Raw genomic sequence first — 24,701 nt, forward strand, 5'->3', positions numbered from 1 at the left:
CCTTCAGAATACGGTACAGTTCTATGTCAAAATGTAAAAAGCAGTCTGCCAAGAGTTCTCATCAATTGTATAGTGCATTATATATCTTCTCATTAACTGAGTTTATAAAATCAGCAGTGGTACACGACGCAACTTTCTGAATGAATTTAAATCAGTCCCCCGTTTTTTCTCTGTTGGTGTAGAAGCCTATCCGTTAGCCTCTGCACATCGATGAGTGTTCGCACGGATCAGAGGGTCATCCGTAATGTCCCCGAGGACGATTCAGGGTTTAGAGTCACACCGTCCGAGGTCAGTCCAGATCTTTCATGGGGGGTAAGTGAGTTCAGGCCAGTCCTACCAAGCTCAAAGGCCACAAGCCGTCAGAGATGATGTGTATTCCGGCACAAGGCAAAGCCCACACACTGTGCATCATTGTGCGTGCAGAAGCTGTGAAAGTTCAATCAGCTTTTATCAATCTCCCTGCTCACCCATTTCGACTTCTCCTTCCTGCGCAGCTCCTCTTCTTGCTCTGCCTGTTTTCTTCTACGAGACAGTAAAGCGAATAAAATATCACAGTGCAATTCATACACAATGCGGCCACTAGAGGGAACTACTGACAGCAGGAAACAGACACTGCTCCAACCTCTGCTCTTCGATCATCTGCAGTTTCTCGTTCATCTTCCTGTCTCTCTCTTCTGCGTCCCTTCTCTCCTTCAGGACTCTTTCTTTTTCGAGGCGCCGTCTCTCCTCGAGGGCCCGTCTCTTCTCCTCGTCTTTCCTCTCTTCCTCTTCGCGCTGACACACGAGTACAGGTAAGTGCAACTAAAACACATATCTCTTTAATATTTTCTCTAAGATAATTGTAATTTTTTATTTTAAGCTGTGGTACATTTTAGCCATTCAAACGTGGCCAAATAGAGTCAAGGCTACTTTGGCAAACCTCTGCACGTGCCCAGAAGGAGTCCCGGTTTATGCGTCTCATCTCCATTGCAGCATTCGTTTTTCTGTAGTTTGTACCCTGTAACAGAAAAAGGACGAATAAAAGGAATAGTAAATATAGACACACAAATTCCCAACCTTTCCATTGCTGCACAAACTGAATAAATACAATGGAGGCAAAAGTGAAACCCTGAGGCCGCTGATCTAGAAGGTGGCCTGCAACACTGCCTCACAAGGAGTAACGTTATAAAGTCTCTGCCTCCATCTAATGGGCAGAGTTGGTGTTGCAAGGAGGAGACTCACCACTATCTCCTCCTTGTCGGCGGACCTGGAGCTCCTCCTCGCCCACTGTGCAGGAGCCTGGGCATGTGCCTTGCCGAGCTCCGCTCTTATCGTCTCCTCCGTCACGTCCTCCACCTTCTCTGCGCTAACGAACACATGCGCTTCCTGAAACATGGAGGGCACCCAGTGAATATAAGGCGGTGACAAGTAGACAAAGACAGATGTGAATTTAATCCACCCTCATATGCTGTTATGTGGCCACTCACACACACAAGCAGACGTGCACGCACGCACGCACGCACGCACACAGAGAAATCCAGAAATCCATACACAAGTACACACATTCCCTCTGGTGGCTTTCTCTTGGTCTGACTTGAAGTTATGCAAACCCTGAGCCAAACAGTTGTGCAACTGCTTCACTTATATGGACCAAGAGAACAAAAACACTCCCTGGTTTTTTAGAGTAGGGAGAGGAATGCATTGGTTTGGATGCTTTATAGATAGCAGAGGGGGAGAGCGGGGGAAAATGAAAAGTTGTGGTTAGTATAGTGAAACTGAGAAAATAGGGTGTGAATGCGTGTGTTTTTGCAGTGAAGGTGGAAAAAAGAGAAAGGACCTCACTTATGCAGCCAGCAGTTGCTCAACAACTGGAAGTCAAGCTTAGGGGAGATTCAGACACGGGAAAAATGACTCTAGAAAATGCAGAGCGAGTTCGACCATCACAAACCAAAACACAAGTGTTCCACTGCTGCCTGTTGGGTCACAACACGGCTCAACCCGTGCCTTGCGTATGCACACGGGCATCTGCATGTGGCCAGGACCTCGGAATAATTTCCACGGAGAGTAACTCGAAGCTCGTTGAAGGAGGGCCAGGTCTGTCAGCCTCCAGCAGGAAACCACAGCTTTATCTGAGTGACAACACTGACACTGACACTGAACAGAGCACTCAGTGTGCCCTATAATACATGTCGGTACAGTGTAAGAATCCATATCGCTCTAGCTGTTACTGCGTACGCACAGACCAGACCAGACAAGCAGCGCACAGTGCTTCCAGGGATGCAGGGGGGAAAGTGAACGGTAAGTGACAGGATCACGGATACACTCCAAAAAAAGCAAGGTGGTTCATATTAAAGCAGGACAAATGGATATGATTATTTATGCACAGTTCAGACAGCTGTGTGCCGGGTCCCAGTAGACTGACCCAACTTACACAATGATAAATAACTCCTCCTTACAAACTTTGCCTACATGCATATCACCTCTCGTTATTAGGGTTAGACTTTCACATTTCAAAAACAAATCTTTTTCTTCATCACCTTGCTTTTTTGCTGTAAAGTTTTTCAGATGGAGTAAAGACCCCACCCTCGTCTCAGTCTGTAACTGTCCTCCTCCCTCTTCTTTTCCCCCTCTGTCAACCCCCGTAACATACGCAACGACTTCACGCGTGCTAAACCGAAAGCTGTTAATTGCTATTGCCAATAGTAAACAGCGACATTTTGGTGTCATAATCACCTCAATCCCATATCTATCTAGTATTTTCATGGGAAGCTCTCAAATTAGCGGCCCAGTAGGATGTGTGCACAACCTCTTGAGGCTTTGTGGCATTGATGACCTCGGCAAGTCGCTGTGGATATGAGGATCCAAAACTCTCCGGGAGGAAGAGGAGCTCAAGGTGATGTGACAGGTTGGGACTTACTTTCTAGCTATAATTGGACTCTATTCTGCACAAACTGTCTCTCTGCTCTGGAACTGCACTGCTTCACAGAGTCTTTCCATCGAGTTGTCCAGTCTGCGAAATGCAGGAGGCGGAGGAGAGGATACCCGAGTGCCCCCAGTTTAATTCTTTTCTCAAATCAATGATTGGATAATTACGGTGAACGTCCCGAATTCTAAAATGCTGTTTGTGACAGGGAAAGTTTGACGTTCCTTTTATTGTGGGGGAAAGAAGGGAAAAAAAAACGAAATAACCCTGAGCAAGCGCAACAGGGTTCTACCCCCTGTGTGTTGGAGCCCTAAAAATACTGTTGCAATAATAATTGCGTATCATGCTCCTGAGAAGTTATGACATTTGCTCTTGTAATGAGAGTTCCTCGTCTGAAATAACAGCGAACACGTGATAACGGGCATGTGGTGGTTGACATGAAACTAAAGCCTTCTCGTCAAGTGTGTGTCAAGAACAGATGACAGATGCGAATGATTCATACGTGCCTCAGGGTTTCAGTGCCTTGACCCCGAAATGTGTTGCTTTATTCCTTATTTTACAATAGAGCTGCTGTTCTCTGTTGCAACTCGAATCTCCTGCTGCACCCGAAGGGACATCCGTCTTTGTTCCAAGCTGTCATGCGGCCACAGAAGATTATTTCTTATAATACATTTGATTAATTAGAGGTGACTTGTAATCAAAAACTTCTTCTTGTGTTTTCATTTCCAAATTCTGCTGCCCTTTCTCAGATCTGCCTGTTTTATCAGATCCTCTCAAATCTCCCACAGTGTTTTGCTCACAGTAAGTTCTGACCTCTAACGCCCCGACACACACGCAGACACAAACAAATACACACAAAAGCCCGTCTGACTCAACCTCAGTCTGCTATTTTTTTCCTCACTGGAGACGCACGAACAATTGTAACATCTGCTCCCTATTCATATTTTAGTTTTCATAACTTCATGCTAGACAGTATGCAACACACCCAAATGTGCTGCCGCGGACTCGCCTTGACAAAACCCCCTCACTGCCAGCTGGGACATGCAGCACGGCGAGCCAGGCGAGAGAGACCAAGTGAAAGAAGAAAGAAAAAAAAGACGAAGAAAGGAAAGAAAGAAATAACAAAAACAAACAAAAAGTGCAAATGCAAAGTCTAAGCGACTGTCTCCCAGGGAACAAAAGCCGTCAAGTATTGAGCCCCCCAGTTCTTATCATCAGGCAGTGTGGCGCATGTGTTCAGGTTATCGCTGCGGTTTAGTTTTTCAGATTTATCACACAGTCAAGTTGGAATTTAGCTGAGAATCAGGATTGATAAAGGCTGTGGTATCTGCTTATTGTCTGCTAAAATGTGGACGAGTAAAATATAACCCCACCTTGAGATATGCAGGGTGAAAATGACCTAAATAATGATATCATATCTACGACCCAGCTATGTTAGCCTCCTTTCCCCCAAAGGCTTTGACGATTGTGTTTACTAAATTCTAAATGAGCACCTCCATAAATCTAAGAGCGTTCATCATAGAGATGGTTTCTTAAGCAACGCTGCAGCTATAAATCGTGAAGCAATTAAACAAAAGAAGGCTTCAACTATCGTTATTATAATCATTACTATGTGCAATTGAGATGTTTCTAAATAAGATACTAAACATGTAGGATATTGTAAGAAAATGCCCGTTGGAAGAAATCCTAGAGGTATGTTGCTGCATTCCTGGGAAACTAACGGTTGATACAAACTGTAAAAAATAACCCAGTTTGAGTCATAATCTTTCAAGAATTTATCACGCACCAACCCCAGATGCTTCAACAGCCAGAGGTATGAGGCAGAGTGTTGTGCCGTTTTACAATCCTCCCTTAATGGGTAAAAAGTCACGTCTGCTGGCAAATTTAGGGTTTTACAAAAGACGGAATAGCACAGTTATGCATCATCATCACCACAATCTTTGGGTCAGGATATTGCTGCAAATGCAATCCATATGCTCGGCCATAATGTCCATTGTGCAAGGTGAGGCAGGTTTGAACTTCTGAGAGATGGAAAATTAAACTTGAAAAAAACACTAATAAAAACTAATTCTTACAGTTTCGGCTCAAATTTCAACTTCAGTTAAAATAAATTGTTTTTGTTTTCATATTTGAAAAGTGGCAGCTCAGCAGATACAATGATGGTGACCATTGGTTATCTGCACTGTCACGCCACACGTCTGGCCGCTGTGTTTGTGTTCGCTGAGGTGAGAGGTCACGCTTCTCCCACAATTCACAGGAGAGACACATTTTCTCCACTCCCCTCCACACTGACCATGAAATCAGTTCCCCACAATTTTTTAAATCTCACATAAAAATATACAAAGGCCAAAGGGTGCTCTCGATCTCACACACACACACACACACACACACACACACGCACACACACACACACACACACACACACACTCGGGGGGGTTCATGGAGCAGCTCACAAAATCCCAGACTCAACGATTACTGTTTAAAAAACAGCCCAAAAAAACACAACAAACATTCCACAGATGCTTCTGCAGTTGACTGGGTGATGCCTTTATATGGAAACTAGTAAACCATAGAGGTCAGCTGAAATTCTCCTCGTCAAGTCGAACCACTGAACAATCAGTGTTTGACATGGCAGATGGACCAATCACACACAGGGACAAGGCACCAAAAGAACAGGAAGTGCACTGAGGACAGGAAACTCTCAAAACAATACAACGTAAACTACTGTGTGTAAATATAGATTTAGAGACGTACAAAGTCTAGAGTCAGAGAATATAGAAACCAGAGCAAGTCAAAAATGTTTACTATGTCGCAGGAATTTGGGAGTTGTATACTTATGCTCCTAGCCTTCCTCAAAATATGTCCAAAGCCAGGATGTTGATATAATTCTCACATTAGAGGGGGGAAAGGAAAACAAAACCAAAGCGTGAAGTGAACGTGAGCACATGTCAGAGGTTAAATGATAGGACAATATAATAACATCATATAATAGGTCGAGCACATCTTGATCTGCTGCACCTTGAAGAAGTTCCGGATGGCTGGAATGTGGCCGGCACATTCTGTCCTTCGGTAGTCAGCGACATTTTGTCCGACCTGCGGACAAACACAGGATGTAGGATCTACATTCAGTTCATACCTCTCTCTGAAAAGAACAACAACAAAAAAAACAGGAGGAAGACAGCCGAAGGAACAATGGGATTCACAATGGCTTCATAGAGACAAATCTCCATTCCATATGATGTCATAATGAAGAACAATTTATGCTGTAATATCAGTTTAATTATCCTTTGTTTTTAGTATAATGTAATATGCAAATGGTTAGTGATAGTGTATGTGCAGTGGATTTATGTGATGTAATGTGATGAGTTTATGTCTATGTTGTGTAAAACATATTTTCAGCCCATCACCAGCAGCGGCCTGTTTAAAACATGGCAACTACTCGCCGTATAATATTATTCTGAGTCACTAACGTTTCCCACCATCGTCCGACGAACGTCAGACATGTTCACATGAGCACGAGCATTTGCATGTTCCGCTTGCCGCTCGTGATTCATAAACTTCTTTTACCAGCATGACGTAATGGCCCTGTCTCACAACATTTTCCCACATGTCCGATGCCAAGTAAGCATCTGTCCAAACTAGAACCATAGAATGTGAATAAGCCAAGGGGTTTCGGATTTTCTCCGGGGCATTTTCACAGGTTGAGGAGTGCACAGATTTATCTGAATGTGACAACTTAATATGTTAAACCCATTATCTTGGAGCCGCTCAATGACTTTGCTCCAGCTGAATGAATCTGTGAGGGCTTGGGTGTGTGTGTGTGTGTGTGTGTGTGTGTGTACCTGCCATATTCGTAAGAATGTGTTTCTATAATTCGTGCTGGTATGTGTGTTATGATAGGCTCCTGCTTACATGAGCTAAGCCCTGTGAGCCTGTCTGCCACTCACCCAGTTGATCAGCGCAATCCGAAGGCCTCCCGTCTCCCCGCTCCCTACCTTGCACAAACCATACTGCGGCTTGGATAAGTGAAACTTCCCCGCCAGCTCTGCCACACCACCCGCTGTTGGAAAGGACACAGATTAAGGGACAAGTTGGGGGGGGAAAAAAGGATACAAAATGCCAAAAGATTCAAATTCCCTTCAGGCCAAAGTGAAGGAGCTGACAGGCGTCATTATTTGTGGCCCTCAGGCATTTAAAATGTTCATGTCTGAGAAAACACATGACGGTGGACCTTACCTCCCGAGTCAGCCAGTTTGAGCTTGTTGGTCACTCCATCATATGCAAATAATGCCCTGTAGACACACGGACACACACGCAGGTCAGCTGCTGAGACATGTGGGTGACAAAGACATGACACATCTGTGCTGTTGAGTTTCCAGTGCTGTGGACTTCACCACTAACAACCACTCGTTTGATTTGTGCATGCCCAAGAGTAATGACAAATCCAGAAACTATCATGAGCGTGATCGTGTGGAAGACTGGTACACCATGTGTCCAGTCTATCATTGTGCACGAGGGACACACAAACACACACACGCACACACAGACACACACACACACACGCACACACACACACAGACACACACACACATACACACACACAGACACACACACAGACACACACACACAGACACACACACAAACACACACACACACAGGCACTTACACATGCAGAGCCAGATGTTTTCTGCAAATGCTATGTCTAAAACATCACAGGCTTCCCTGCAGCGTGCAAAGCATCTCTACAATGCACCATCAAAAATGAATTATCTTCGTCTGTGGCACACTTGTACACGTGTATTTCCTTTCCACCCCGCTTCCTGCCCTTTGTTACCCAGAGGCCTTTACAGCACTTGTGTAAAACACGAAGGCAACCAGCAGCACAATAGCCTTCATTCATGGTGTCCACCTCCTAGTCTGGTGGCTCCTGGAATAAATGCAGCCAGTGCTGTTCACGTCTCCAGGGTTTTTTGACATTTTGCAGGTGAAAACCTGTCCCACCGCACCCTTCAGTCAGTCAAACTGCAGGTCACTGTGGCAACTCATCATGTGTTTGCATGAGACCAGTGCTGAACAAACTAAGTAGTGATTGCTTCGAGATGGATAGTATCAATAGTGTGTTTCAGCTTTGTTGCAGAACAGAGTTTCCAATGAAAAGGGAGGATGAGTTTAATTTGTCAGCTCACTAGCTCAGAATCCAAAACGATACCCATATGCCGTTTATTGTGTGTGGCTGAAGCGAAACCAGGGATTTTAAGAGGTGGCCTGCAGGGAGTTGAATTGTGAAGGCTGTGTGTATGTGCACGCGTATGTTTGTGTCCGACTGTGTGTCTGTGTAAATCTCCCTCTGCAAGGCTCACGGGGGTGTGTCAATAACATCTGGAGCTGGGTAGCAAGCGCGTGAGGCCATGAGCAGCTATTACAAAGGGCCAAAGGTGAACGGTCTGTGTGCGTGTGTGTGTGTGTGTGTGTGTGTGTGTGTGTGTGTGTTTGTGTGAGTGTGGAGGAGGGTCCGTGTGAGAGACAGTGAGCACGAGACAAAGAGACAGAGAGACATTTTAAAACCTTTTTATTTGCGGGCCATCTAACTCGGTTATTTTTCATGATATGACGAGTGTGCCGGTCCAAAGAACAAAGAGCAACAAAAGTCAATCAATGTGTGTGTGTGTGTGTGTGTGTGTGTGTGTGTAAGAGAGTCTGCTGAGCACACAATAACCATATTGTGCTCCCTGTTGAGCAAGCTGCACGCTGGCCCTGCATGTGTGAGGCAGCAGGCGGACCCTTTTTTTTTTATTGTGCTGATGATGCTGTATCAAAAAGGGTTTCTCTTTCGAAATAAGATTGTGTCAGAATATGATGCATGTCATCGAAATAGTATCTAGAGCTCTCCCGCATTGATTAAGCTTTTTGTGTTACCCGCGTCGGTCACATATCTCGTCGTGGATTAGTCTACAAGCACACAATACTTATGGAAACAACACTACCCGCTGCCTCATTAACAACATCCAGAGCTCAGACGCCGAGCCACGTTTACTGATCCTCGGCCCTCAAGAAATTCCTAAAGGTCACCATTCACAAGCAGTCAAGGACGAAGGTCGCTGTGCCTCTGTAGGAGTCTTAATTACATGTGCAAATTCTCCACCCACGGTGAACAGGCTTGCACACGAGGATACACTGCGCTGTGGGAGACTCTTTGTTCTGCCACAGCTTTCACTAAGATGGAGTTTGCAACGATCCTGGTTTCAGACATTTTTCCTCGCCAGGACTTTACTTAATCTGTCTTGGACACTAACAAGGCAAAGGGGTTTGCAAATGCAATGGTTTTACAAAGGCAGCCAAAATGTGAAATGGTCAAAATCTTAGGTATAATTTTTATGAAAGAATAAACCAGGCCAAGAGGTGAACACTGCTATGACTAAAGGTATTTTAAAAATCCATTTGTCTTCCTTGAGAAAGGATACACATCTTTAAAATGCACAGGCAAAATAACATTTATTGAGGGAATGGGGTTAACCTTTTGAACCTTTTCTGAAAGTCTCATTCCACTGAGTGTTCACACCTACAAGAGTTTAATCAAATGATTAACTGCATGGTTGAAACTCAAATGAAATATTCTATTATGTCTTTGGCTGAGTGAACACGTCAAACTATGTAAAACTTCCTCATTGCTGACATAAAATTAATGGATTGTCTTTGACAATGGTTGTCTTTGCATGTTGCACCTTTTTGAATCTGTGCCTGTATACTATACTGCCATGTACTGTAGCAGGGGATTATGTCAACACCAATTATATCTGATTATGAATGATTATCTGAATATGCCGGAAGTGTGGTGCAGTGTGTTTAAGGCTATAATTAAATAGAAGGTAAAGGTTCAAGTATTTATCATGCTGAAATGTTTGGCTTAAACTTGTCATTATGATGATAACATTGATTGCACAGTGTAACGGCCAAACATATTGTTCCCCATATAAGACTAGCTTTGTTCACAAACTAACAGCTGTGAAAGATAAACGAGTGAGCTATTGAAAATGCAAACGTTGAAATATGCATATTAAGGCAAAATGCTCACCGATAAGGATGCTAAGGGATTTGCCAAGGCCTTTTTCACCAACTAAGAGCTGTGAAAGCTGTGAGAGGATGTCACAGACACATGAGAGGTGGTTTGATGTCAATAAATTCATAAACGAGTGAGCTATTGAAAATGCAAACCATTCATTTTTAAAAAGAATGTATATTTTAATTAATTTACTTCACCCCAGTACATCAGAGGAACAAAAGCAGACAGAAGAAGAAGGCGAGTGATAGAAAAAGAGAGCGTGAACCTAGGACAGGCATTCAGTCCATGGATTTGAGAGGCTTCAAAAACAACATGCAGTTTGTCTTCTTTCTACTAGATTAGTTAGTAACTCAACCAGCCTACTTATTAATACTACCCGTGCCACCTACATCCCCTAGGGGCACGAAAGTTGTCTGTTGCCTCTTGAAGACAGTGAGTCTAAAGCAGTATTAAGGTCTCTCTCCTGTAGCTGACCCACGGTGTGTAACAAGCCAGTGGGATGCCCTTCACTCCCTCTTCTTTGTCCGCGCCACTTGATTTGCCTTGTTACTGTAATGCTGTGGTAACATCAGCAGTTTTAGTAGTGGTAAAACTTTCCGCAGCAGAAAGACCCTCGTCCCTTCACACATGTAGATTTCTTGAGAGCTCCACTGGCTGATGAGAAAAACAGACTCGCCTATGTCTGTACTCCAGCCCACCTCCAAAGTCGGCCAACAATGACCTCAACTCTGAGAGAGGGGGAGGCGTGGTGAAGAGAGAAGAGCAGAGAAGAGAAGAGGCCATCATTACGGGGAATGAGGGTATTAAAAAAGGAGGTGGAGGCGCAAAGAGCAGAAGAAACAATGAGGTCATCATCTGAAACATCAGCTCCTTTAAATGAACGGTGAGAATTGAAAATCTGTGCACAGCGAGACACTCTGTGCGGCTTTACAACAAATAAACAGCCGATCATCTCAGAGTATACAAGGACAAAGGCCTCCACACAGTACGTACACACAGGCACACGCACACACACACACACACACACACAAACTGTGATCACATGCACACGAGCACACAACACACCGCGAGCCTGAGCCAGTAACAATAAGGACGGTTTGTTTTGGACCGCCAGAGCTCCTGTAATACCTCCAAACATGCTACGCTCTGCCATCCCAAGATGAACATAACAGAAGCAGATGGCGAGCTGCGCTGGAGAAGGCCTTGCTTTCACTTCAGCATTCGACCGCACCAGGCTCAACTCTGAACCACTAGAGCGTGGTAATGCACGGGGTGTATTTGAACACAACATTGACACGGAAGTAATACGTTTGTTTTGATGCTCTGAGGGAATGAATTTGATTGTAACCTGTGCATTGTTGTCCAAATATGAAAAAAAAAGAAAATAAATTTGGCTCTGTTTCTCTATTTCTTATATTCCTTCTTCACTGTACTGCCCCCCCCCCTCCATATTTGCTGTTGCTATCTCAAAATCATTACTACTAGAAATTCATTTCTGTGACCCCAGCGCATAACTTTCCAGCCTACTTAAGAATCCTGCAGCACACCATGCCCCTGTCACAAGCCGAGGCTGATATCTCATCCTCATCTTTTCTCCCTCGTCTCCACACTTCCTACCCGGCGTCTCTCTGCCAGAAAGATCTTGTGGGCTCATAGGTCATTTATTCATTCCATCTTCGCCAGCGGGGGAGATATGAAAGATTTGTGGTAATGCACGCTGTTGTGATATGATAAACTGTGCGGCACGAGAGAGATGTGAGAAAATGGTTTGAGAGGCTGAGAGCTCTCACCTGGATTCACTGCCCTAGATCTCCATCAGACGATTCTTATGCTTCGTTTTCTCTCCTGCCGTTCCACACACTGCACACACACACACACACATACTCCTGCGGTCCCACCATCTCTCATGTATGAGGTGTTTGTCAAGGCCGGGGATTTTTACAGTGCAGGCTTTTAAACGCTCTAACTTATTGCAGGTCTATATTTTCATATTACACATTCCTCTCCACAAACTTTTTTCTGTTCACTTCATATAAAGCCCCCCCCCCCCCACACTTTGGCTCAAAGCTGACCAAGGTCCCAATTCTATTTTTAGCCTGAGTCTACCTCTCCATCTGTATTGGAGTGGGGAGCTCAGAGACGTCCCCACAGCACACAAAGCTCATTTCCTCTCGCCAAACATGGGCAAAAGAAATCCAGCCAGACTCAGCCGCTGAAAGAGCCACCCCCCACCCCAACCCCCCGTCCGGCATGTTCACCCTCATATTGTGTCCAAGCGGCGACCCCGACGGTACCCGCATTCCTCAGTCTGTCTGGACGGCAGGGACATGTGCAGGAATCGCGGGTTTATGGGCAGATGTTGCGAAGTGTGTGCATAAGAAAACAGAGACTGATAAAGCAATAAAGTCAAAGACCAGACGAGTAGGACAAAAATGAGAAAGGCACGACATTTGTCTGGCTTCTTGAGGCCTACAGGGTGATACTGTGCGCTCGAAGGTGATGAATGAATATTAACATCATGACTGAGAAATGTGGCGGGGTAAACCACAGGCATGTTCACATTGTAATGTGGTGAAAGCCGTTGCTAGGAAGCAAAGAGTTTAATTGGGTTTTATATTGTTCTGGTTGAAAAAAACAAAAAACCTACAGAATTTGGTCATAAAACTGACGGCATAAAGACTGTCCAGCATCAGCCACGATTCCCAGAAAATAATAGTGGAGTCACCAACAACAGAGACATTTAGAACAACAGAGATAAAGGATGTGACGGCATCTCTTGAGAAGCAGGTAGGGAAAGATGAACGTCGCAACCCAAACAGAGAAGGATGCAGGAAGAGACGCTCTTGGTGCTCATGACTTGACCCATAGTTTTTAGTCAGGTGTCCTAGAGCCGTTAAAGGAGGGGACTGAAACATAGAACCAAAGTCTGCCAGAGGACAACTTAAAATCACATGAGTCATCTACATTTTTAATTGGACAGAGAGATGGAATTTACAGTTGGAAAGCAACGCTCGTGTGCTAATAGGGTCACATGGACAGTCATAGAGAAACCAAAGATAGCAGGTAATAATGGGATGTTTATGGGATGGTTTACGGAGGTACATGTAAACAAGCCAAACACTTTGAAGCATTATTGTGGGTTACGAAGGTGAAATATCCGTCTGCTGTCATTTCCAGGGGGAAGACAATACTTAACATGCACAGCCCCACTGTGATGGGGTTAAGGTTTTGCCCCATACGAAGGGTGTAGTGGATGTCAAAATCACATTTCGTGCAAGAATAATAAGCAGTTTATTTAGTTATTTAGTTTTTTTTAAACATTTACATTCAAACTGCAGTGCACCATAGAGTCTGGTCTGTTCTGTGTATATTATTGGGTCACAAGTAAAGGTATAGCTCCGGGAAAGGTCCAGTGTAAACCTCTGGCAGAAAAAGTCTGCATTTGGGTCATTATGTGATGGTAGAGCCGAGCCCAGAAACCTTGATCCAATAACCAAACTGTGCCAAGTCCCAATCAACAGCATTAACAGAGGCCAAGCTGTCAGGATATGCTACTGGATACACACACATAGACTGACGCACACGCGCGCGCTCAGAGCTTGCTTCAGTTAATGCCTCACATTCTGTGAAGCCGGAAATTAGGTTTCATAAATCATAGCGCCATTACTGCAGATAACCGGCTTATATTCTCTCAGAATAAACACTCACTGTGATAAATAAACACTGACACACTTTTCTCATTTTAATAATATGAATGACTCAACATAAGGAACACAAAATAAACTTGATCTTCAACTCTGATCCATCCACCTGCAGTATCCTAACCATAATGGCAAACAGCAACTGCTTATTATTAGAAACCATAATATTATTTTGTATATATTAAAAGGTCTAACAGTATCAATAAAAAAAACAACCAGTCAGTCAAAGGCCAAATCTATAATGACCAATTTCAAACAACAACGCACTGAATAGGACAACTTAAAGGGGCAGTACGTGATTTTGGAGAAAGCTCTCTTCTCTCTTTGTTGTTGTTGATGATTTTTGCTGCACTGAGCGGGCCGCGAACCCCCGGGAGACCGACGCGCTAACCACTACGCCAAAAGCCCTGCGTCCTATATCGCTACCTGCCAGCACTTCTTTCAACGTGTCGGCGAGCGATGTTTACAATGTTTTACCATTTTCTGTGTGTTCAATTTACAGAGCGAGGACTGAGCTGAAAGAAACCCAACAGCCAGCGCACCGTGAGGAAACATTAGCTGATCTTTATGTGTATTGGATTAAGACCGCTTAAGTCACCTGCACTTTGTCACCATGAAAAATCATGTTTAACTCCCTGTAACAGCAGCTGAGCGACCTGTTTGACCCATAAGAGTCCAGATCCACCCTCTGAGAAACACTGACTGTATAATACATGACCGGGTGGAGAACACATCAGACTCCTCTGGAGACTATTACAGGCCACTGAAGCCATTCGGGTTGGAGAGGATGGTAAATGGTGGGAGAAATGACAGAGGCGATTGGAGACTTAAATTATAAGAAAGGATTCAATAAGAAACGTAAGAATTTTTTTTTTTTTTTTAAATAAGTAAAAGAACAGAGGGCGTACAACATCAGTCAGTGGGGGGCTGAGGGGAGAGACTGGATGGAATGTTGAAAGGAGGAGGGACGGGAGGAAAATGCCTGTTCTCAGCACAACACAGAGCCAGGGAAGTTTAGAATATGAGAAACTAAACAAATAAGCAATTAAATCGCTGCCAAGGGCCAGTGACAGAAAACAGCCTTCTCTGTGCTGAGGCCAATGGAAACGGGCGGGGGACGGACAAAGAGAGGACAAAAAGTATGCACACCACTATATAGATGCTGTCAATGCAAAATGTCCTGAGACAACAAACACAGACAGAACACATCATTAGGGCGTTCGGACCAAGGGGCTGACGCGGCTGAACAGCGGTGAACACCCGACCGTCGCGTGATGACATGTCCACAGATAACATGAGTGTGTTAGTGGAGCTGCATGTAGTAAAGCTAACACATTTCTGTCTGGGTCATAGATACCTAACTACGAATTAAGGCAAGTGGGTGTCATGGCGCACGTGTGTGTGTGTGTGTGTGTGTGTGTGTGTGTGTGTGTGTGTGTGTGTGTGTGTGTGTGTGTGTGTTTAAACCTTGGACCGAGTTCCAAGTTACTTGTTTTAAAGAGATTCACAGAAACGGTATCACTCATCCCAAAGCTTTGTGACGCATTTCAGGGGGGAAGCAGTCTAGACCTCCCCTGGTGTGCGTACAACATGCTGGGTGTCTAAAAACGGATAACGCAGAGGATGCAGGTGTATTTGCACTTCAAATTACAGCTCGGTTCATTGTGAAAAATGACCTGGAAGATGACACTTTCTTGATTTACTTTAAAATAATGACAAATTTGCATAGTTGCAACATTAAAGAAGACTTTTTATTTAAGCTGTCTGCATTTAAGACGGACATTCTCTTAAGTTAATTAGGCTCAACGTTAACAGCCTTTACAGTCAATAAATGATAATAATAATGATAATGCATTTTATTTGCATCGCACTTTTCCAGCTTAAGCGCAAAGTGCTTTCCAAAAAAAGAGATTAAAGGTCAGAAGCATAAACCCATGACACCCCTGTTATAGGACATGCACATTTTAGAACCTGACAGCAGATATCAACAGCACTGAGCTCATACATTGAAAATGGAAGTATAATTTTGTTATCTACGGATAAAATGTGTCTACAAGGAAGATTAAAACAGAACTGTGCCGATAGAAGCAGAGTACGAGCTGAGTTTAACAGAAGAAGGGTAAGTAAAGTGTCTGTGTCGTGACGGTGTGTGTTTTAACTGTGATGGGGCACATGGAGACGGTGTGTGAACCAGAGGAGGGGAAATATTCGGGAGCCACTCAAAGACAGGGTTCACACTGGGCAAAAGGATGAAAAGCACCAGGGGATGAAGATACCAGATGAGCAGGCTAAGAGGGGCACATTTGACAACGGCACACAATGGGAAAGTGTAGAGGAGGTTTCCAAGGGGGCACAGGAGTATGTGGTTATTGGGGGCGAGTGTCCCGGTGGAGGTATTACAGGGGAATTGTCGCGGGTCTGTATGGGGTAAATTGTCACGACTACATGGTTTGTTCAGTGAGCTGTGGGGGGAGCGGATGGGAACAGAATTTATTTTCCTGCACTTGACATGGGAAGCGATAAATGGAGGGGAGAGGAGGGGAGAGGAGATAGGCATGATAATCCCCCAAAAATCTTCGACTGGGATCACCCAGGCATTTCCTGTTCATGCACAAATTGCCTCCCATATAACGAGGTCATTAGAAGCATGATGGCATCTTCAACCATTTCCTCCAGGTAAACAAGGCAAACTCTCTCAAGTATCACATGTCCACTCACACCTCATTTGACCCGTCTTCTCTGCAGCCTTTCTCCAAACGCTATGATCTTTTTGTCATTCCTCTTCACCCCTTCACCTGTCCTCTAGTCTTTCCCTTTTCTCCATCCCACCACCCCGCCCATCTTCAATCGTGCCTTTCAACAAACTCTCGCCAAGACCACCCCGCCGAACTTGTCTTCACCCTCGCTCGCAATTACTTCTCTTGTCTCTCACGCGCTCTTCTCATCTCGTTATTCCTCTATATTTCTCACCGAGTGTCCTCGGCCCATTCATTCGGGACCCGTTCCCAGCCCCATCAGTCGCCCTGCACTCATCTCCCCCACATCCCATTCAGTCTCTCTCGACAAACAACCTAGCTTTCCCAGGGTTTGCCAGGACAACGGAGGACCCCCCCCCCCCCCCGACTCTCATCACCCGACCCAATCCTACCACCTTGCGAGTGAGCAAACAACACAGCGGAAAGGAGAAGTGGAGGTCTCAGCCCCGCACCGAGTGTGACTCTGCTGCAAAACGGTAACAGTTGACCCTCTGAATGTCGCGACTGGAAGTGTGGTGATCCTTCGTCGCCATGGCGACGTGGGAGCTATCGCTTAAGCAACTTGTTAGGCAAACACAGCTGACGACACCTCACTGTGTCAGGACAGCTATGGGAGTGAGAGAGGGGGCTCCCTTGATGAATTGTCCCAGTGTCGTCCCGTGTGTATGCGTGAATATATATTTATTTGAAGTTGTCAATGTACGTCTGCACAGTTTCACACACATTCACTCGGGTTCTTTGTTGTTGTCGTTCGGCAGCCCTGAACTAAAGATGCAGGAGAGAAGTGACAGCATTTAAAACACATTCTACCTCTTTTTTTATTTATTTATTTTTTTGGACCAAACGTTTGGTTTATTCCTATAAATAAGGCGAAGCAACTGTCATCTCTCCAATAAGATTATTGATGATTTTGACCTCAATCTAAGAACACCGTGTGTCTGTATTCGTTCTTTAGCGAGGAGGCAGTCGTGTGGGAGCTTGGTTGTGAACGCAACGCCACACAACACTTTCTTTCACGTTCTGCTTTGCATGCTGGGCAACCATGTTAAGACAGGCCGGCCACTCTCACAGCTGCAATACTAACATTTACATGTGATTGCATGCCCAAGGCTCGGGTTCCCAGATTATACATGTGGAATACTCTGCCGCTCAGACACACATAAACACATTTGCAGAAAAATGTGTTTCTGCGATATCATATTGTTGCCCAGATATGCCTTAAAGGTGCCTGTGGACTCACAAGATGCACCGTATACCATCCCCTTGCCAATATTTTGGGCAAATACTTAAACACAGATGTTTTTTTAGACAGCTATCTGACACACCCTTGGAAACGCCGCGCCGCCCGCTGCACTCAAGGCAATTCACCTCGATCCTGCTTCGACTTTTTCGTCATCATGATTTCATACCAACACAGCCAAAGTTGTCCCGCAGAGTGTCTCAGGCTTTATCTTGAGCTGCAAAGGACAACAATAACGTATTTGTTTCGTCCACTGCTGTGGGCATAGAAAGGACCAGTGGAAACAATGCGTGGAAGGGCATCAGGATTAAGGTCAACTGCTCTGAGGCGCTTGAATGAACAAAAGGAGGATTTGATAGAAAAGGGCCTGGTGTGGGGATGACTGGCAAAATACTTTGAGCCTTATTGTTCGCAACAACCTTGATGTAAAACTTTTACTTCAGTAAAAGAAAACCGAGATGCTACCCCGCCGGAGCTCGTTTCAGTTAATAATGTTAAAGTTATTTTGTTTCCAATAGAAAATCGACACCAAGACGGGCAACAGCACTGCAGTGCGAACTGAAGTCGTGAATCATTTATCATCGACCTTCTCCATTTTCTATGGGGCAGTTACGAGTCACACATCAACATGGTGTCAATTTGTGGTCTCGCACCCGACAGTTTGAATGCTAAGGAACCCAATCATACAGAGGCACACACACACACACACACACACATACACACACACACACACACACACACACACACACACACACACACACACACACACACACACACACACACACACACACACACACACAATGTATAACCTTCCGTCTCCTCTCATCATACCTGAGTCCCACTATTATCTCGCAGGTTTGTCTAAGACCCCAGATGAATCTAAACAATGTTTAAAGGGAGTAGTAAACAGTTGTTTAGTGATTACTGCCTGAATAATTCTCTATGTTCACTAAACAGAGATACTTATAACAGCCACCAATGTCATTATCTTCCAACATGCCACCCACAGACTTGCTCAACTCACACAAGCAACTAGGCAAAGCTGCGGGTAGTTTTGCAGGAGGTACAAACTCCACAGTGCTCTGGTCAGCTGCAAAATGTGTATGTTTTTAATAGGACGTATGTTGGTGGTGTGCAACAGCTTTTTAAAAGAAAAACCTTTATAGAATTCAGTATGTCTGTTTCCCTAATGGGACACTTGCATTTGCATTTTTAGGAACTTTTTTCTTCCAGCCCCCCTTGTAAAATGTCCAGACCATTAGCCCATGTGAGAATACCACTGAATGTTCCAGATATGTTCCTAATGTTGTGAACGCGTCTGAACCGGACAATGTCCCGCTGCAGTCTTCATATGTGAACAGCAAACTTGGGGCAAATGTCTGAAAACAGCTCAGTGGCATTTGAATAGTTACTGCGATGCTCAGGTGATGCCCCTGAAGTACATCAGAACTGTGACTGCCAAGTTTTCACAGCAAAGGTAAGTGATAGGATGCATTGGAGATCTATGACAAACAGACAGCCACTGCAAAGTATTGTACAGGAAGGTGAGGTAGAAAGACAGTGTGTGTGTGTGTGTGTGTGTGTGTGTGTGTGAGTGTGTGTGATGGACTATAAACGGACTGTATTTTTATAGTGCTTTCCTAGTCTTATCAACTGCTTAAAGCTTTACAGTTGACATTCGTACACTGCTGGAGGAGCCGTCAGAGGCATTTTAAGGTCAAGTGTCTGGGGGAAGTGGGGATCGAACCACTGACTTCCTGCTTAACGGACGGCCCTCTCTACCCCCTGAGCCGCAGCTGTGGGCTGGCCCAGCGTGTCCCTGTCCTCTGACTTCCCATCTACAGCACAGCGCTATTTATATCGAGGATCGATCGAATGCCCCGTCCTCATTCGGCCTGGTGACGGCACCGTGTGAGGCCTTTGAAGCCTTATCCTGAACAGCCAGAGGAAACCGACCAGACTGCGCGTTCGCCCTCTGTGAGGATATTTTACAGTCAGGCGATCGGTAGGTTTTGTTTTTCGGCGTAGAAAGCTACAACAATCTTTACACCAAGCTAGACGAGGATTACCCAACAGCTCTTGTGTGGAGCGACCAGCATTAATGCTGTTGGGTTGTTTTTTTGGCAGGGGGGTCGTTGTGGATAATTAGGGAACTGAACAAAAAGCAGAACTCATATAGGGAAGTTCAGGCAGTGGGTAACTTCTTGATAACAGACAACTGACAGGTTTACTGCAAAAGAAATGCTGCACACCGACAGTCAACACAGGCAGTGGCACTCGAGGATGCGCATCCACGCACACTTGCCTGCGTAGTGCCTTCTTCTTCCCTCCCATCCTCTCCCCACACCCACAGGTGTATTCCGTCCAGCGTGCAACTCTAGACCCCAGGAGCTCTTTGGCTCTCGGTTAATCATGCATGAGCCTGTTTAGCAAATTTTGGCAGAACAGCAGAAACACAAACAGCACAGGCAGAAATAAAAGGCTGAAATGATGGCCCCTTCATTTATCATCGACAGGAGAGTCCCTTCACAAGAGATCAGAGGCTCGGGCAGGAGAGGATCGTGTGTTGCTGTAATGTACTTCCAACAGACTGCCAAAATCATATGATAAGCTAAATGAAGGTAAAAAAAAAAAAATGAATCCAAACTATCCAAATCTGCACAACTGATGAATTGGGTGGGTTGAATGACATGATGTAGTACAGTAGTGGAGAACTTTTAATGACTGCAAATGAGGAACATATTGGGCTCAATTGAAAAGGTATTACTGAAATAAAGAAGTGGCCTTAGAAATAGATTTCTCCTGAGGTGGGTGTCTGTTTCTAAACAATGCTAAAAATGGGACCGTAATATTTGTCTTTTCCATGACCATTGCGATTCGGATACAGATCACTTTGAAACTTCCCTTCTGCCGACTTCTCAGAAATGATTTCACTTTCAAATTAATGAGGAACTGTTTCAACCAGGTAGAGCAACACCTGGTCTGCTTACAAAAAAAATCAAGTTTTATGAATTTTGTATGTCTCTGTCAATGAATTATATTATTATAATACTTTACATAATAAGGGGGTGGATTTTATTTCTGTAAACAAGGCTACAGTGTGGCACCAGGCTTTCAACCTAGAGTGAATGAAGACAAGATTGATGGTCCTCTGAATACCTCATCTAAACTGAATCACTCCGTGGCCGCAATGAAATCGGATATTTACTTTATGCGTCACCGTGCGACACACAGTATCAAAGTGTGGACGTCTATGAGGAAGGCGTGTACAAAGTCACCGGGGCTCACAGATGTCTAAATGCGGTCCGCACCCAGTTCTGATGGAAAGAGGTCGAACTGTTCCACGGCTCAGCAGGGACTTCTCATACTAAAACAATGTTGTAAACATTTTTTAAGGGGCTAATTTTCTTCCCCTCTTTTACATGCTTTGGCTAGGCTGGTGCTGCAATCTATTTGATACTTGGCAGAAAGACACCTCTGGGGATACATGCCGGTTTGACAAATTGCTCTCATTCATACTGTCTCACTCACGGAGCTGCAAGTGTGTAAAATGTGCAGAACAAACCACAGACAGGCAGCGAGTTTACTGAATTGTGCTGGCACTGAGAGTTGTGCTCTTCTTTTCATAGAAAATTTTTAAAAAGCAAAGAGTCAGATGAGTATTATATATATTATATATATATTATATATTATGATATTTAGCCCACTAGCAACAGTGACTTCACCTAATGTGTGTATTCGACTCATTTGTTTTGTTGTAAACTGGACACGAATCAGGATCAGGATTTCCTGCTGCTAAGAATTAGAAGTATTTCCTGCTCGGAGGATTGGACAGTGTGCTTGGGAACCTGCGTTTTAACTGTTTCTCTTTCTTTCTGTTTCTCAGAGCACACACAAACACAAAACACATGCAGACAGGCAGCACAGGATTCCAGCCGAGAGACTGAGAGGAAGAGAGGGACTCTGTTGTCCTCAGCGGTCTGGGAGACTGAGGAGAGACCTCCAAGGCTGTGTGTTGAGCAGAGCGGTCTGCTGAATGAAGGATGCATTGAAATTGCTCCTCTTTTCTTCAGAGGCTCACCCACAAAGGGTCTGTTTCCCATTCAGGACACAAGGTCATTAGATAATACAAACATGGACCGCAAGGCCACGCAGTGGGGGTGGGAGCGTTCAACAACACAAGCTCCATAGCACCGCTCCACGCAAACTTCTCAACACGCCCCGTCTCACTTCAACCATCTCTGCAAGATGCGTGTGCACAACCAGAAACAAGTACATTCACATGCAAACTTGCATGCATGCATATAAAATCCCTTCAAAACACACACACACACACTCACACACACACACACGGGTCTGTCTCACGGGTGTGACAGTGGGAATCATGACATCATCGTGTCCCCCTCCACCCCTCTTTTCAGTCCCAACACAGTTTTTCAGCCTTCTAGTGGGCTCAATGAATGTGTGTGTGTGTGCGTGTGTGTGTGTGTGTGTGTGTGCGTGTGTGTGTGTGCGCGTGAGTGCGTGTGAGAGTGTGTTACAAGTTGGCAGAGGCACAATCCTGATCTGTTGTTCACTGAAACTAATGCTCTCAAATGAGGAACTGCTGGATCAGTGAAGTGTCGGCACGGAGGTGTTGCCATGGGACAAAGCCTCCACAGCGATATACTGAACATGGAAACTTTTAGAGATTTTTTTTTTCCCAAATGCACGAAAGAGTGGAAACTGAGCGTGTTCTGCCTGGACGGGCGGATTTCTTTCCACCCTGTTCGCGAAAGACGTTATATATCAGCTTGTCAAAGTTAACACATGCTGCTCTGAATCTCATTTCCTCAAGTCGGCGTGCTGTCACGAAAAAGCCAGGAAGAAAGTGGGAGGAAAGTGGGCAGGAAAAAACCTGGTGGCATGGAGACAAATGTGGAGCAGAGGAAGATGAAACGGAGGTGGACAGAATCGCTCCTTCGCGACCACACGTGGAGGCTCGGGTCCTGTTCCGTACACTTCCTGAGTGAGCTGATGTGTGGAAAGAGAGGGGGCATGTACTGAACGTCTAATCCTACTTCGGTATAACCAGTGACAACATGTCTGTAGCTGAAGATTACAAAAAACACACACACGCGCACACGCACACACACACACGCACACACACACACACACACACACACACACACACACACACACGAGAGGGACAAAGAGGACCAGGCAGGCAGACTGAGTTTGTTTGGAAAAGAAGATTTGGGCACCATGGTGACAGATCAGCCACACCCTGTGACAAAAGGACCGAATGTGACAAGTGTCAGGTGCTCAGGAATACATTAAGTGAATCAGTGCAACTTTTCATTCATTTAAATCTCTGTCAAAAGTTTTTTAAAAAATGGAGCCATTCCATGGCAAAAGCAAATTGTGTTTGCTTAAACTTTGAAGTCTGATTTGCTTTCATGTTTCAAGATCACTCTGCACAAGTCTTTATTATGGACACATCTTAGTTACTGCTCAACATCAGTTGAATCTGTATTATTGGTTGAGAGTATAGGCCTATACACACTCGTGCATGCGGCCTGTCTGTCAAATGAAAGAGCCTCTGCCTGAAAGACAACCCGGCGGTCAGAGATCAGAAAGACGATCCTCGGCACAATGAACAGCGAAGTCCTGGAGCCCGAGGCCCCGCGTGAGGTGAGCGGGCCGCCGGCCAGGTGTTGCACTGCGGAGCCACACCAGCCGCCTGGCGTGCGCACTCGCATCAGCTCTCCAAGAGGGGTGGAGTGTGCGTGTGTGTGTGTGTGTGTGTGTGTGTGTCACTAAAACCCAGTTTGCATTGGCCATATTGCTGTTGAGTTGTAAACATCGTCCAGGTTGCGTGCTGGCCACCTCCACATATATCTCATTGGATTGATTAAACGCCAGTCTCTCTTTACGCAACAACAGCCACCCTCGGTCATGCGTAAACAGCCGCGGACCATTGAGTGGAACACGGTGGAGAACCCGAGCGCCACCGACCCTACCTGCCCTGACTACTCTCACACTTTAGCGGACTCTGACACGTAAACAGTTGCAAAACGTAACCGGCCAGGTGACGACGCACACGGACCAGGTTCATGCGGATCCGTGTTGTGTTCAAGAGCGCAGCGGAGGCCGAGTTTACCAGTTGGCGGAGGAGCGGGGGTTGAGGATGTCCTCCTTGGCCGTGAGCAGCGACAGGCTGTAGGTATCGAGGTTGACCGCTCCCGTGCTCATGGTGGCTGCACTTTTCCAGAACCACTCCCGCAGCTTCTCTCTTCGCAGGTCCCGACGGTGTTCGGGCTCGGACTATCAGCTGGAAACAAAAAAAAAGCCACGGCGGGGGGAAAGGCGAGGGGGTGACGAGGAGAGAAAAAAACTGCAGGAAAAGGTCCGCAGGCTCCAGCGGTGTGGGGAGGCGTTCGTGTTCCAACACCGGAGCGAGATCTGTGCAAGGCGCTGCGCACTCACAGCGTGGAGGAGACTGCACACTGCACACACACACACACACACACACACACACACACACACACACTGGTCTTTGTGCAGCGGAGCAGAGTAAAGTTTTCACCAAAAAGCCCCACCTCCCGTTGAGAGAGTGGAAAGCACAATGACTTCACTGGCTGCTGGGCCACTTGGAAGAAAAGCGCAACGCAGCCACTTTACGCAACACGTTCAGATCATTAAAAGAAAGGAAGAAAGAAAGAAAGAAAGAAAGAACATGCATCGTCGTTGTTCTGTCACTCACTGGGACAACGGTCGTCTTCTGCCGGACAACTTGCCGGTTCACAAATCGCCTTACAAGGCAGAGCCCTGGGGAAATTTCACCGCGTCTCCATCATTTCAATCTTAGGGGAGGATCAACGGCCCGGATCAATACAGTAGAATTTCTTTCTTTATTTTTTTGTATGTAAATGTGGGCTAATAAGGATGTTTTCTTTTGAGCAACGAGGCAGAATATGAATTGCTGGTGAGGTTTAAAGGGGCTTCAGGGGCAGTGAGGCAGCCGTGGATCTGTCAGTGTCCCTGTGTGTCCTTTATGTCT

At 45.4% G+C, this 24,701-nt stretch overlaps 1 protein-coding gene across 1 annotated transcript in view; it reads right to left on the bottom strand.

Moving 5' to 3' along the window:
• Nucleotides 1–24,203, bottom strand: part of si:dkey-40c11.2 (drebrin-like protein A) — a 28,775-nt gene extending 4,572 nt beyond the window's left edge. The window contains exons 1-8 of the mRNA XM_035638742.2: nt 23,802–24,203; nt 7,139–7,194; nt 6,850–6,962; nt 5,921–5,995; nt 1,222–1,365; nt 920–997; nt 623–774; nt 468–522 (exon numbers count right to left, since the gene is read on the bottom strand). Coding sequence (XP_035494635.2) covers nt 468–522; nt 623–774; nt 920–997; nt 1,222–1,365; nt 5,921–5,995; nt 6,850–6,962; nt 7,139–7,194; nt 23,802–23,893 — 765 coding nt within the window. The 5' untranslated portion in view covers nt 23,894–24,203. The remainder of the gene's footprint in view (nt 1–467; nt 523–622; nt 775–919; nt 998–1,221; nt 1,366–5,920; nt 5,996–6,849; nt 6,963–7,138; nt 7,195–23,801) is intronic.
• Nucleotides 24,204–24,701: the final 498 nt, after the last annotated feature.

The sequence above is a fragment of the Scophthalmus maximus genome, chromosome 19 (assembly GCF_022379125.1).
Source record: "Scophthalmus maximus strain ysfricsl-2021 chromosome 19, ASM2237912v1, whole genome shotgun sequence".
NCBI classification, from domain to species: Eukaryota; Metazoa; Chordata; class Actinopteri; order Pleuronectiformes; family Scophthalmidae; genus Scophthalmus; species Scophthalmus maximus.